At 42.7% G+C, this 16,136-nt stretch overlaps 1 protein-coding gene across 1 annotated transcript; it reads right to left on the bottom strand.

Annotated features, from left to right (window-relative positions):
• Positions 1 to 1,097: 1,097 nt before the first annotated feature.
• Positions 1,098 to 15,218, bottom strand: LOC146548151 (NLR family CARD domain-containing protein 3-like). Its single transcript, XM_085266193.1, has 5 exons — positions 14,945 to 15,218; positions 10,638 to 12,411; positions 10,385 to 10,558; position 10,146; positions 1,098 to 1,279 (listed from the first exon to the last, which is right to left on the bottom strand). Exons 1-5 carry the CDS (start codon positions 15,216 to 15,218, stop codon positions 1,214 to 1,216), a joined length of 2,289 nt encoding a protein of 762 aa, XP_085122319.1. The 3' UTR covers positions 1,098 to 1,213.
• Positions 15,219 to 16,136: the final 918 nt, after the last annotated feature.

Genomic DNA, 16,136 nt, shown 5'->3' with positions numbered 1-16,136 from the left:
TTTTGTTGACAAAAAATTGCTTCCCAATATCAAGACTTGTAAATACAATAGCATAGTAATATCTGATCACAGTCCACTTGTTTTGGAACTCAGCTTCCCGGATGAACCCTTTGTGTACTCCTGGAGACTCAATCCTCTTTCTTTGTCAGATAAGGAGTTTGTGGAATATCTTTCCAAACAAATTGATATCTTTATAAGAACAAACATTACGCCTGGCATGGCCTATAGTACGGTTTGGGAAAGCTTAAAAGCATTCTTGCGGGGCCATATTATATCATACTGTTCATATACTAGAAAACAGAAACAGAAACGTCTTTCTGAATTGATACACCTTATTTCGCAATTGGATGAGCAACACTCTACAACCCCCTGTCCAGATTTGTATAAACAAAGACTAACGTTACAAACTGAATTAAATTTAATCTCAACCCAGCATTCAGAGTCTATGATTCTTAAATCTAGAGGAAGATGGTATGAACACGGAGAAAAAGCATCTAAAATTTTAGCACATCAGCTTCGTAAATCAGAAGCAACTCGTATAATCCCTGAAATTAGGACTAAATCTGGACATGTCACCACTACACCACAAAAAATAAAGGAGAGTTTCAGAATATTCTATTCCAGTCTCTATGATTCTGAATCTTTAAACACGCCTGAACTGTTTGAGGCTTTTTTTGATGGAATGACAGTTCTGACTTTAACCTCGCCATTCAGAGACCAATTGGAGGAGCAAATTACAGTGGAAGAAATTAAATTGGCGATTAGCTCAATGCAGAATGGCAAATCCCCGGGTCCGGATGGGTATCCGGTTGAATTTTTCAAGACCTTTAAAGACAGTTTATCACCTTTATTACGAGACATGTTCATTGAGTCATTGGTCTCAAAATGTCTTCCCCTAACGCTTCGACAAGCGACCCATCTCACTCCTATTGAAACCAAATAAGGATCCATTAGAGTGTTCATCATATCGTCCTATATCACTCTTAAATGTAGATTTAAAAATACTGTCAAAAACACTTGCTCTCAGGCTAAAGCAATATTCAATTCAATTTTATTTATATAGCGCCAAATCACAACAAAAGTCGCCTCAAGGCGCTTCATAGATACAGAGAAAAACCCAACAATCATATGACCCCCTATGAGCAAGCACTTTGGCGACAGTGGGAAGGAAAAACTCCCTTTTAACAGGAAGAAACCTCCGGCAGAACCAGGCTCAGGGAGGGGCGGCCATCTGCTGCGACCGGTTGGGGTGAGAGAAGGAAGACAGGATAAAGACATGCTGTGGAAGAGAGACAGAGGTTAATAACAGATATGATTCAATGCAGAGATGTCTATTAATACATAGTGAGTGAGAAAGGTGACTGGAAAGCTCTCTAAATAAAGATCGTGATCCTCCTGAATCTGAGGTTTGACTAACAGACCCAGGATATGCTGGAGATTGAGGTCTGCTCTTTCCACAAATCCTTATGTGTCCATAATGACTTTCCTAGACCTAGAAATGATTGGGAAAGCTGTAAGAGGTCATTTTCATTTTTACTATCCCACTAATAATCCCATCTAACTGTCTAACTACAAGGATGAAAGTGAAGCAGCTTCATGTTAGCGTAACACCTGAAGATGGCGTGAAATCTGAGGGACCCGCAGCAATATCTACCATTGTTGTCAAAGGAGCTTGCAAAGAAAAGCGTCTGGACTTCTTTAAGTTACTTGAAGATGTTTCACCTCTCATCCAAGAAGCTTCTTCAGTTCTAAGGTCAAATGGTGGAGAGTCCCAGATATAAACCTAGTGGGAGTATCCCCCCACAGAGGGACAAAAGGACCCCCTGATGGCCTGTAAATGGTAAATGGCCTGTATTTATATAGCGCTTTACTAGTCCCTAAGGACCCCAAAGTGCTTTACATATCCAGTCATCCACCTATTCACACACACATTCACACACTGGTGATGGCAGCTACATTGTAGCCACAGCTGCCCTGGGGCGCACTGACAGAGGTGAGGCTGCCGGACACTGGCGCCACCGGGCCCTCTGACCACCACCAGTAGGCAACGGGTGAAGTGTCTTGCCCAAGGACACAACGACCGAGACTATCCAAGCCGGGGCTCGAACCGGCAACCTTCCGATTACAAGGCGAACTCCCAACTCTTGAGCCACGATCCTCTAATCGCCTGAGCCAAGGTGTGAAACTGGGTGTGGGTCCCAATCAGTCCCAATTTTGACCTTAGAACTGAAGAAGCTTCTTGGATGAGAGGTGAAACGTCTTCAAGTAACTTAAAGAAGTCCAAATGCTTTTCTTTGCAAGCTCCTTTGACTATGATGACCTGGATGACTGAGAACCTTCACAGACATCTACCATTGTTAATTTCTCCAGATCAGGCAGGTTTCGTGAAGGGTAGGCATGGTTTTTTCAACCTGCGCAGGTTTTTAAACATATTACTAGGGATGGGTACCGGTATCCGGTGCCATGATGGCACCGGTTCTGACATAAACGGTAGTAACCAGACCGAAAAGCAGCGCACATTTCGGTGCTTTATTTCGGTGCTTTTTTTTCCTGAGCTGTGATACACTTCTAGCCAATCATTTTACGTTTCCGAGGATAGTAGGCAGGCCCAGGTACGTATGTTGAGCAGAGCTACAGATTAAAAATGCCCAAGGCGAAGCGGTCAAAGTCTGGCTGTACTTCACAGCAAAATATGCAAACTCAGCAGCCTGCAACAAGTGCTTTAAGCTGATACTGTGATACTGTCAAAGGAGGTAACACCTCAAATCCGATGAACGCATAGCGTTTTTTTTAAAAGCCCAGAAATGCGCCGTATTTGATAGCTTGCTGCGAGACCTCACACCGAGCACATCTACTGCGGGTGGGTTGCCAGTTATCGGACCCAGAGCAACATCCCCCAAAAACACGAAGAGTAGAGTCCTGGCCCCTAGCCCTGCCAGTGTAGCAGAAATGATGACGGATGATGATGCAGCAGCAGCCGTTCTTCTCTGCGTGAGTAGCTTAATGTTGTTCGTGTGTAATCAGAATCAGAATCAGAATACTTTATTCATCCCGAGGGAAATTAGGGTTACAGCAGGCAGCACGCTAATGGCGCATGCGCACTTACAAAGGAATCTTCTGACCAACTTTACACAAACATCACATTGGGCAGATATGTCAGAAAGGTAGGCTGATAGGAAAAAACAACGAAAATACACTACATGAGGTAAGAGGAGGAGAAAAAAAACTCCACTCAGACTGAGCTCCTAGTGGGAGAACAGTTTGATAACAGAAAAAACACCTCGGCACAAAAGCACATGACTATCAATACACCATAGAAACACAAGACAAGCAACAGGGGCGGGTAAGAGGTAAGAGAGAGCCGGTGTAGACAGCGCAATTTACGTTGAGTAGGCTAAACACGTTATTACATTAATGCATGTAAGGTGATCTAGCAAACATCATCATAGCTACATGCGGCTGTCCTCTTGTTTGATGGCAGATACTCCCTTCACCCTGGCCAAAAAGGCTAAAATGACCAAAGAAAAAGTGGAAAACAGTTAAACATGAGAGGTTTTTGGACAAAGTTTGTGTTTTTTCCATTGTTTAAGCACTGCTTCCAGCCAAGAGTGATACCATATATGCCCCATAGCTGCAGAAAAGGCTAACATTGTTATCTTTTTACAAAAAACAGCTGAACATGAGAGGATTTTGGACCAATTTTGTGTTCTCCATTCTTTAAGCACCGGTTTGAGCACCGTTTGAGCACCGGCACCGTTTCAAAAGTACCGATTTGGCACCGGTATCGGATAAAACCTAAACGATACCCATCCCTACATATTACACACCAAGTCAACTACAACCCCTGAAATTGCCTTATTACTCGATGCTGAGAAGGCATTTGAGTGGGTGGAGTGGGATTATCTGTTTTATACTCTACATAAATTTGGATTTGGCCCTAATTTCATTTCATGGATTCAGTTACTTTACTCCTCACCTATGGCACGTGTTAGAACAAATTTGTTATTCTCTTCTTATTTCCCACTTCTCCGTGGTATGAGACAAGGTTGTCCCTTATCTCCTCTTCTTTTTGCATTATCAATTGAACCACTGGCGATTAAACTGCAAGCTGACAGTTGCATTAAGGGCATCTTCAGAGGTGACCAGGAGCACAAAATATCCTTATATGCTGACGACCTCCTGCTGTATATGTCAGAGCCTTTGTGCTCTCTTCCCCGTGCCATTTTTGAATGTTTTGATAATATTTCAGGTTACAAGTTGAACCTGCATAAAAGTGAACTTCTCTGTGTCAACTCTATAGCCAGGAAGATTTCATTTTCAGATTTTCAATTTAACGTTAAATCAGGGTATGTGACCTATCTGGGGGTTAAGGTTACCCACTCATACAAAGGTCTTTATGAAAGAAACTTTGTCCCGCTGCTTAAAAATACTGAGACAGATCTTCAGAGATGGAACAATTTACCACTGTCATTAATTGGCCGCATCAATTCTATCAAAATGAACATACTACCCAAGTTCCTTTATTTATTTCAATGTATCCCATGCTACTTACCCAATAAGTATTTTATAACACTGAATAAGCATATCTCTGCATTTATTTGGAATGGCAAAAGTCCACGAATTCGTAAAGATTTCATGCAGAGGACTAGGCCAATGGGTGGATTAGCCTTGCCAAACTTTCAGTCTTATTATTGGGCATCAAATATTCGTAATATGCTGTACTGGATGAGTAATGTTACTACAGAGACTCCAGCTTGGCTCCAAATTGAGTCATCCAATTGTGGCAAAATTTGCCTATCAGCTTTGTTGAGTTCAGCTCTCCCATTAGAACTATACACCTATAAACGTAACCCTTTGTTGTATGACTCGCTCAGAATCTGGGTGCAATGTAGGAAAAGGTTGGGGTTACACTTAATGTCAATTAAAGCACCTATCTGCTCAAATCATATGTTCCCACCTTCCATGATGGATTCTGCCTTTAAAATATGGGAAAGTAATGGCCTTAGAAATATCAAAGACCTTTTTGTAGATGGGATTTTTGCCTCATTCACGCAGCTCCTGAAGCAGTTTAATGTTCCTCGGCAACATTTTTTCCGCTAACTACAAATTCGTCACTTTGTAAAGAGTCGATTTCCTTCATTTCCGGAACTACCTGAGGAAACTTCTTTGGATAAAATTATTAATATAAACGTTCATAAGAGAGGGGTGATTAAAGAAATCTATGCTATATTATTAGATCTTCAATCTCCTTCTCTCTTCATCCTTAAAGCACAGTGGGAGAAAGACCTTGGGATGACTATAACAGATGAACTCTGGCAATCTTTTCTCCGGAGGGTACACTCTTCTTCGATATGTGCCAGGCATGGGCTCCTTCAATTCAAGGTCCTACACCGATTACATATCTCTAAGGAAAAGTTAGCCAAGTTCTATCCAGGAGCTGACCCTCTGTGTAACAGATGTAAAGCAGAAACAGGTTCGCTCCTTCATACCTTTTGGACATGCCCCAATCTTCATAACTATTGGGTGTCTATATTTAACACTCTGTCAGAGATGTATAATGTTAAATATGATCCTTCTGCTCTAACGGCTATCTTTGGGGTGATACCTCAAGACATCACTTTGCCAACATGCTATTCGCATTCTATTGCCTTTGCTTCACTTATCGCAAGGCGCCTTATACTTTTAAGATGGAAGCAGGAAGCTCCTCCCACACATGAATAGTGGCTTGCAGAGCTCATGAGGTTTTTACATTTAGAAAAGATGAGATATACACTGGCAGGTTCAACCACCAAATTTCTTAAGGCATGGCAGCCATTCCTGATGTACATGGAAACATTTAAAATGACCACCTTATCATGACCGGATGCCATATTTCTATAGCACTATCATAGTTAACTGTACACTGAATGTCCCTTATATATTTTATTTTTATATTTGTTTGTTGTTGTTTGTTTGTTTTTTGTTGTTTTGTGGGGGTTTCTTTGGTTTGTTTGTTTGTTTTCCTTCTCTATTTCTGTTATCTTTTGGGGTATTGTAAATACTGAACAGCAAACTACTGTATGTTCAATGTTTTGTTGTTGCACTTTTTTTTTCTCTTGGCTCTTGGCGAAGGCGGTCGCACTTTTTCTCCTCTCCTCCTTCCCCTTATCTTCCCTGCTTAGCCTCTTGTGTCCTTGTCTTGTCTCTATTACTTTCCCTCGAACAGTCTCTCACTGTCGTTCTCTAAAACCTAAAAGAGAATTATGGATTTGATCACTGGTCTCTGAATGCTATTGACACCCTTTTCTCAATGAGAAGTCTGGGCTCGGGAGAGCCCGAGTGCCCTGGAGGGACTTTCCCTGCCGGATACACGATGGATGGGTGGCAGACCTGGAGGATCTTGTGCCTGGCGGGACTGTCGATCGAGGACGCTGAGGATATCTACCTATTCGGAACCATGATAACAGGGTTCTTGCTGATCGGAGCTGGCTTGGCCCTGACTTATCGGAGAAATAAGAGAGCGGAACCAGCTGTTCAAACCCCCCCAAGGCTGACCGCTGGAATTGAAGCGATGGGACAAGACGTGACCTCTCACAACGAACGCAGCATGGTTAACACCTTGGAGACGCTTACGGCTGCCGTGAGAACTCAAAATATCAACATTGAGCATATGATGGGATACATCAGAGAGGGGCCTGCTCAAAATGAGACCCTTGAGCGAAAGTTGGATCACATCGCAGAACGGCTCACTGCAGTTGTGAGGTCTCAGAATCAAAAGAATGACAACACCACGGAACAGAAGTTTGATACCATCATGGGGAGGCTCGCAGTTCTCCAACGGGAGATTGAGAGACCAGTGTCAGAGTGCTAAATTCGGAGCTGCTCGCATAAAGGAGAAATCAACAATATTCAACATATAGACACCACGGTGCCAGCTGCTCAGGCCCAAGGCTGGAGCCGACCAAAACAACTCCCTGATAACGACTGTGTGATGACTATTCTTCCCATCCCATGCAAGGCCACCTGGGTTGGCTGGCAGACTGTTTACTTAGCCTGATAGAGCGAAGGACACTGTCTCAGCTGGACTCTGGACACGCACACACATACACTTACACTGATAAGCACGCACTCATCCCCCTCCCTTTCCAAACGCCTTCGATGCTTGTTTCCTGTGGGGGAAGACGGCGGGTCTGTGTGCCGCGCTGAAATGGTAGCACTGTGTAGGACAACTGCTGTGTTCCTTCAGATCACTCCCCACCCCCCTATCCAACCCCTGTGGCTTGTCACGTGCTCCAATGTTGTGATGTGGACATTTAGGTGCTCTCTGTGCAGAGGAGTTTTTTTTTTGTTTCCTGTTCTCATGCTGTCCTCCCATAGGTGCCAAGCGTGAGAAGAGGTCTCTTTTTTTCCTCTTGTACTTTTCCCATTGTTGTGTCTTTTTTCAGTGTTTTCTCTGTAACGCTGCCGATCTCCGACTGTATTCCCATGTGATGTCTTTGTTGTGTGTGTAAGTCGGGGGGGGAGGGGGGTCCTATTCCTCTGTGGGGCAACCTGCATATGGCCAATAAAGCATTCATTCAATTCAATTCAATCAACATGCTGCTGTTACTGAAAATCAAATTTATAAAAAAAAAAAAAAAAAAAAAAAAAAAGAACATTAAAGTCGTACATTTCTCATAAAAACAGGACAAAGACTTGAAAAAGTCGTGTTTTTCCTTCCAGGAACCACATGGCTTCACTTTTAAAGGTGAAGTGTGACAGAAATGGACATATTTGAAGTCCAACACCTTTTTCCAGTCACATTATTAAAGCAGACAAACTACAAGCTCATTTTCATTCCAACAAGTCATCTTCTGACCTGGACTAACAACACTGGTCTCTATGTGCAGCTGGCTGTGAGACCAGTGCTCAGGGAGCGTCTACAAAGTGCAACACTGAAAGAACATCACACACTCATTTGCTTCCAGCACTTTCACACAAACATCTACTGTCATTATTGTCACCAAACTCTGTGGATCCTTTATTGCAAATTCAAATGGGATCAAATGGTCAGACAAAAGAGGGTTATGAGGAAATATGATGAAATGTTGTGTATTAGCAGCAACTTATTGAATCATTTTCCTCAGAAACCAAACAAAATGATTGACAAACATGTTTTTACAAACTCAGTGTTGGACTTGGATCAGCAGGATTATTTATTCAGGATCAACCTTCATCGTGTCGCTGTGACGTAATCGGTCTACAAATGCGTCCTCAGGAGGATGCAGCCCATGAATTTGGACACCCCCTATGTTTACTACTGCATAGACACATTGAATTTCCAACACAAGGAAACTACATTTTGGACAATGTTTTCACCACCAAGAGATTACAAAGCCCCCCACCCACTTTGGTGCCTCTGATCACATCACTGTTATGCTAATGCCAGCATACAGGTCCCTGGTCAAAGTCACTAAACCAGTTCGTAAGCAGGTACGTGTGTGGCCAGAAGGACCTGCAATACTGCTTTTCCACCACAGACTGGGAGATCCTTAAACAGGCCGCCACACATGACAACACCACAAACCTGCAGGAATATACAGAAACTGTCATTGGCTACATCTCAAAAGGCATCGATGAGGTCATAGAGACCACTGTCCAGGCCAATCAGAAACCATGGCTCACAGGTGAGGTCTACAGGCTCCTGAGGGTGAGAAATGCAGCCTTGAAAGCTGGAGATGAGGTGAGCCAAACAACAGCAAGGGCAAACCTGTCACATGCATCAGAGAGGTGGAAATGCAGTGATCCAGGAGGATTTTGCAAAGCTTCAGTGACAGCAGAGACACTCAGAGGCTGTGGCAAGGGATACAGACCATCACAGACTACAAGCCCACTCCTCAGACCGCTGTCGGGTCCACCACATTACCGTAAGAGCTAAGTGAAATTTTCTCTCGCTTTGAGACACAGAACGACCCCCAGCACAGAAGACTCCACCCCCCAACGATCGGGTGGTGACACTATCCCCAGACAGTGTGTGTAGATCCCTTGCCAGGATCAACACACGCAAAGCCCCAGGTCCTGACAACATGGTTGTCAGGACCTGCTGCCATCAGGGAGGAGACTGAAGAGCCTCCGGGCCAGGACCAGGAGACTGAGAGACAGCTTCATCCAGGTTGTCAGGATGCTGAATTCACTCCCTGCTCTCACACACCAACTCCAGACCTGCATTCATCTTTTCCCTCTGAACCCCCCAAACATACAAACCCTGAGCCACCACCATTGCCCTTTCACTGACTGCCCCACTCCACCATTTGACCCTTAGAACTGAAGACCTCTCATAAGAGGTGAAACATCTTCAAGGAAACTTAAAGAAGTCCAGACACTTTTCTTTCCAAGCTCCTTAGACTACGGTGACCTGGATGTCTGAGAACCTTCACAGACTGATTTTACAAGAACAACTTGTGTCAAAAATCCCTAGCAGTGCCTCTCTGTCACACACACAAATCACTACAGTTACAAATTTAATAACTTAAAAAACCTCAGAAAAACAGAACTGAGCAAAACAAACAAACAAACAAACAAACCAGAGACCAGGAAAGAACATTGTTGAGGTTAAAATTTATAATCTTAAATACTTATATGCTGATTATATTGCTTTATAAGAAAGGCCCAACTCTGAGTACACTCTGTGCCGACAGGACTGACAGGAAATTACATGCTTTTGCAGGCGAAAAGTGAAACTAAGGAGAGTGTTTGATCGAAACTTAAAGTGTGTGTGACGTCTATATAAATGACTAGGCTTCCTGTTTTATGCTTCAGACCTGGGGTTGTGTGTTGTGTGTTCAGGTCTCCATATCCGGATATGTAAAATAAAGATCATTTTTAAAGTAAAAAGACCACTTTTGAGCCGTGTCTTTTTGGCCATAACAAATACCAAAAGAACCGGAATTTAATAACATTAAAACTAAACAATAAATGAGCAAAGTAGTGCATGATAAATATAGATGACAAATACAAAGTGCAATATAGAAACACTGGGTAAAAAGAAATGAACAATTAAAAAGGAGGATAACAGATGTGAGCAGTAGTTAAACAGTAGAAATAAATATATAATAAACAAATAAAAATAGATAATAAATGAAAGCCAGGTCAGAAAGGTGAGTTTGGCTTTAAAAGCATGAAAACACACTGCTGTCTTCAGGAAGGCTGCTCCAGTAACAGAAAGTCATCTACATGTGAGCTTAGTTCTGACTTTAGGGACAAGTAAAAAAATAAAATAAAATAAAAACATCTGTCCAGACAACCTGACAGTCAAAAATATAAACTCAGGAACTTAAAAGGAAAATTGTGCTGACTTTGAACGTCCTCATCAAGATAAACTTACAGATTTAAGAGTCAAAAAGTGTCAAAAAGTCTGTATCCTTACCTGAGAGTTTCAAGTTTACAGTCAGGACTCTTTAGTCCAACACACAGCAAATCCAATCCTGAATCCTGCAGCTTGTTCGAGCTCAGGTCCAGCTCTCTCAGATGATTGGATGGGGAGCTGAGAATTTCAGACAAAGCTTCAAAGCTTCTTTTTGAGAGTTTACAATCTCTCAGCCTGAAGAAGAATAACAATGGAGACATATTCTTTTATTCATCTAGCATTATTAAACATATTTGTTCATAGATTCACTTACAGCACTTTCTTGGATGCTTTGACCACTGGCAGCAGCTTCAAAAATGCCTTCTCTGAACCAGAGTATTTCTCCAGATCGAACTCATCCAGATCTTTTTCTGATGACAGTAAGATGAAGACCAGAGCCGACCACTGAGCAGGAGACAGTTGATCTGTGGAGAGACGTCCTGATCTCAGGGACTGTTGGATCTCCTCCACTAGAGAACGATCATCCAGTTCATTCAGACAGTGGAACAGGTTGATGCTTTTCTCTGCAGACAGTTTCCCACTGAGCTTCTTCTTGATGTAGTGAACTGTTTCCTGATTGGTCTGTGAGCTACTTCCTGTCTGTGTCAGCATGCATAGGAGATCCTGATTGGTCTGCAGTGAAAGACCCAGGAGGAAGCGGAGGAACAAGTCCAGGTGTCCATTTGGACTCTCTAAGGCTTTGTCCACAGCACTCTGGTAGAAGTCTTTTACAGTAAGTGTTTTCTGGAAGATTTTAAAGAGAGGAGATTGTTTCTTAAGCAGGTTGACTCCAGAGTTGATGAAGGTCAGATAGACATGAAGAGCAGCAAAGAACTCCTGAATGCTCAGATGGACGAAACAGTAAACGACACCGGTGAACATGTGGCACTCATCAGCTTTAAAGATCTGTGTGAACACTCCTGAGTACACTGAGGCTGCTCTGATATCGATGCCACACTCTGTCAGGTCTGATTTATAGAAGATCAGGTTTCCTTTCTGCAGCTGATCAAAGGCCAGTTTTCCCAGAGACTCAATGATCTTCCTGCATGAATCTGTCTCAGCTCCTCCATCATACTTGATGTCCTTCGTTTTTAGGTGAAATAGCACAAGGCGTAGGTAGAGCTCTGTGAGAGTCTTAGGCAGATCTTTGCTCTCTTTGTTCTTCATGACAAACTCCAGAACTGTAGCAGTGATCCAGCAGAAGACTGGGATGTGGCACATGATGTGGAGGCTTCGTGATGTCTTGATGTGGGAGATGATGCTGCTGGCCTGCTCCGAATCTCCGAATCTCTTCCTGAAGTACTCCTCCTTCTGTGGGTCAGTGAACCCTCTGACCTCTGTCACCACGCCAACACAGTCTGGGATCTGATTGGCTGCTGCAGGTCGTGTGGTTATCCAGAGGCGAGCAGAGGGAAGCAGTTTCCCCCTGATGAGGTTTATCAGCAGCACATCCACTGAGGTGGACTTTCTAGGGTCAGTCAGGATTGCAGTTTTGTGGAAGTCCAGAGGAGGTCGACACTCATCCAGACCATCAAAGATGAACACAACCTGGAAGTCTTCAAAGATGTAGATTCCTGCTTCTTTGGTTTCAGTAAAGAAGTGATGAACAAGTTCCACCAAGCTGAACTTTTCCTCTTTCAGCAGATTCAGCTCTCTGAAAGTGAATGGAAACATGAACTGGATGTCCTGGTTGGCTTTGTCTTCAGCCCAGTCCAGGGTGAACTTCTGTGTTAGGACTGTTTTCCCAATGCCAGCCACTCCCATTGTCAGCACTGTTCTGATTGGTTTATCTCTTCCAGGTGGGAGTTTAAAGATGTCTTCTTGTCTGATGGTTGTTTCTGGTCTGTCTGGTTTCCTGGATGCTGTTTCAATCTGTCTGACCTCATGTTCATCATTGACCTCTGCAGTCCCTCCCCCTGTGATATAGAGCTCTGTGTAGATCTGACTCAGGAGGGTCGGGTTTTCTGTTGTAGAAATCCCCTCGAGCACACACTGGAACTTCTGCTTCAGGTCTGACTTGAGTTTGAGCTGACACTCAGTGAGAATCTCTGCATGAATAAACAGCAAATGACACAAATGAGAAAACTGCATTCTGGTTACTGTGGTTATGTGTTCAGTTCACTGGACTCTTGGTGTCATGATCCGAGTGAGTCTGAGTAACTTTCCACAGCATCAGCTCTCCTCGCCTGGGTGGAGCCCTCCTCACTCCTCCCTGCTCCTCACCTGTTGCCAATTACTCCGGCAGTATTTATGAGCAGCACTCACAATGAACCTTCTCCAGATTGTGTGCTTAGCACAGTCAGTTCTCTGCCTCACATTTTGTCTTGTGCTCCTCAGCTTGTTTCGCGTAACCCTCTTTTCCTGTTCCCTAGTCGGCACCTGGATACATCTTCCAACTCTCGCCATAAGTCACACCTCAGGATTCTGGCCTGCCACTGCTGGGAAAACTCCCTCTTGCAAACTGCCATCCTCACCTGCCTGCCTCCCTGTGCACCCACATCTCACTCTGTACCCAGATTTAATTCATCTCCTCCTCCAGCTGATCTCCACCTGCAGCCACGTAACACCTCTTAGTTTTTAAATCTTGGACTCATTCACTACACTGTGGACCACTCTGATTATTATCTCCTTTGTTCCAGTGATCCTGGATAGTTTCTATTCGCCCGTTTCTGCCCCTGTTGTTCCTTTGACCTGCCTCAGCTTATGTTCTGGCCTCAGCTCTGCACTTCTCATAATACCTCGCTTGCTGTTGAATTTAGCCGTGATTCAGCTTTCTCCGTCAAGAAATCTAGTAAAATACATTTCTGTTAAAAGTCACTCAGCCTCCGTTTTTTGGTTCTGTGCTTGACTCCATTCCTTTTCATGAGCCATTGAGCCCTGACACTTGGGTTATAACTGAGGGCAGGTTTTATAGAGACACATTCGATTTAATTATGTTTATTTATACAGCACCAAATCAATACTAGCAACATTTCACATATTACATAAACAACACTATGGAGCCAGTGATGAATAAATATGTAGAATAAATGAAAGAATTTCAAGTATAAAAGTTTTTTTTTAATTCCTCCAAATAACAACAACAGTCACCCCAATGTGCTTTATATTGTAAGATAAAGAACCTACAATAATACAACAGAAAAAACCCAACTATCTTTTTGGGTCCTGAAAACTGAAGGCTCTGCCTCCCATTCTACTTTTAAATACTCTGTGAACAACAAGTAGGCCTGCAGAGCGAGAGCGAAGTGCTCTAACAGGGTCATATGGTACTACAAGGTCATTAAGATAAGATGGGGCCTGATTATTTAAGACCTTGTATGTGAGGAGCAGGATTTTGAATTCTGGATTTAACAGGAAGCCAATGAAGGGAAGCCAAAACAGGAGAAATCTGCTCTCTCTTTCTAGTCCCTGTCAGGACTCTTGCTGCAGCATTTTGGATTAGCTGAAGGCTTTTCAGCGAGTTTTTTGGACATCCTGATAATAATGAATTACAGTCGTCCAGCCTGGAAGTAATAAATGCATGAACTAGTTTTTCAGAGTCTCTCTGAGACGGGATATTTCTAAATTTAGAGATGTTGCGCAAATGGAAGAAAGCAGTCTTACATGTTTGTTTAATATGTGCGTTGAAGGACATGTCCTGGTCAAAAATGACTCCAAGGTTCCTCACAGCGTTACTGGAGGCCAAGGTAATGCCATCCAGAGTAAGAATCTGCTTAGATACCATATTTCTAAGATTTTCAGGGCCGAGTACAATAACCTCAGTTTGATCTGAATTAAGAAGCAGAAAGTTAGCGGCCATCCAGGTCTTTATGGCTTTAAGACATTCCTGCAGTTTAACTCATTGGTGTGTGTTATCTGACTTCATGGACAGATGGAGCTGGGTATCATCTGCATAGCAGTGTAAATGTATGCTATGTCTTCTAATGACACTACCTAAGGGAAGCTTGGTAATGGGAGCGTTGCCAGCAGAAGGCTGAAGTGGAATCTCCAAGAAAGCTGCAGAAGAAAAAACATGAGCTGAAATGGTGGATTTTAGTCATATAAGGAGAACTGTGGCTTTCCTCCAACTTTTGACCAATCACCTTAGTGTCCTGTTTATCAACCATAATAAAAAGCATTTACTGTCTGGGCATTTTTTTGTTTGGGTCTCCAAACAGCAGAAAGAAATGGCAGCCATTTTTTTTTAACTTTACCTTCAACTGGTAAATAGATTTAAGAGAAAGCACTTTGATCATATTTGTGACGTGTCCCAAACTGTTGTTGTCGCCTCATTTATGTTGATAAAACAGCTCTAAAACCAATCTGACAATATAAATCTGTAAAATGGGCAGAAAACCTGCTGCTGGTCCCATTTTAATCAAACCAACCCAAAGAGCAGATATTCATGTGTGTACACAGGAGGTTATTTGTGCAGATGCATAAAACACATATAAACTGTTGGCTTTCTGCAGTCTCTCACTCCTGAAAGTGTTGGCAAGTGTTTTGGATTTATTATTTATATGGATTTTAATGGCACCTGTGTAATGTTAACTAAGGTTTTTATTGTTTATGTATTTTTTGTTTAGTCATTCCCTGACTTACCTGTGGGTTCTGGGATGGTTTTATTTAAATTCTCCAACAGATCATTTCTGTTTATCCTCCCCAAAAGATTTTTAGTGACTTCAAAAGTGTTGATAGAGTAGGTATCAAACATCAGATCCACTATGTCCGTCCTCTCTGCATTCTCCAGTTCACTCTCTGGGATTGCTGGTAAACCTTCTACAGACCCGTTCTTCAGATGCCACTTAAATTTTTCAAAGTCATCACGTCCCAAATCCTCCAAAGTCCCCAGAAGGATTTCTTTAGGTGTCGTCATCTTTTACCCTGTAAGGACCCGATAAACAAAGACTGTAACAACAGCTGGAGAGGTAATTGTCTGATTTATCAGAATTTAACTTGATTCTAACAGCAGTTCATCACAATAAATTTCTTAGGCTCAGAATGCAACAAAATTGCACATGAAGAAGCACATAGAGAAGTATCCAAGTAACACTTTGCTACAATATAAAACAAACTATTATAAATAAAGAAAATATATAAACTAAATATATACACTACCCGTCAAACGTTTTAGAACAGCCCAATTTTTCCAGTGTTTTTGTCACGGTTTGCGAGCCGTGTGTAAATTATCAAAGGACCCTTTATGCAGGCAGCTCAGATGCAAGTGAGTTTATTCATCACATGGTGATACAAACAGAAATGGCGAAGGTGAGCATGGAAACTAAGCAAAAACCTAAAAACTAATAGTACACGAATATGAAGAAGTACACGAAGGGAAGACGAAAACACGGAACACAAGGGGTGGGAGCAAAGCACCACAACACATCACTATATAGACAGTTACACAGAGGGAGACACAGAAGGCAACAACACAGGGCGGAACAAATGGACAGAGAAGACTAAACACAGAACAGAGTGCACAGAGAAACAAGGGGGGCAGGGAATCAAAACCTAGGAAGCATAGAATAACTCACAAACTAAACTGACATAACACAAAAATCACAAAGAACTGAAACCACTAGCTCAGGAGACCCAGGACCCTGACAGATACACAGACAAACCAGCAACTAACAGAGGCAAACACAAGGTTTAAATACACAGAGGGATAACGAGGGAATGAGACACAGAAGGAGGACACAGCTGGGAGTGATTGACAAGACGAGACAGAGGAAACGCAAACTAAACACACTGACATGAGACACGGACCTTCACAACAAAGCAGGAAATACAAAGA

The sequence above is a fragment of the Mchenga conophoros genome, linkage group LG23 (genome assembly GCF_057382185.1).
Source record: "Mchenga conophoros isolate Kocher_MC1m ecotype Shallow Benthic linkage group LG23, M_conophoros_male_GT1.1, whole genome shotgun sequence".
NCBI classification, from domain to species: domain Eukaryota; kingdom Metazoa; phylum Chordata; class Actinopteri; order Cichliformes; family Cichlidae; genus Mchenga; species Mchenga conophoros.
Note: the sequence above shows the minus strand (reverse complement) of the source record. Positions and strands in the feature narration are given on the sequence as shown.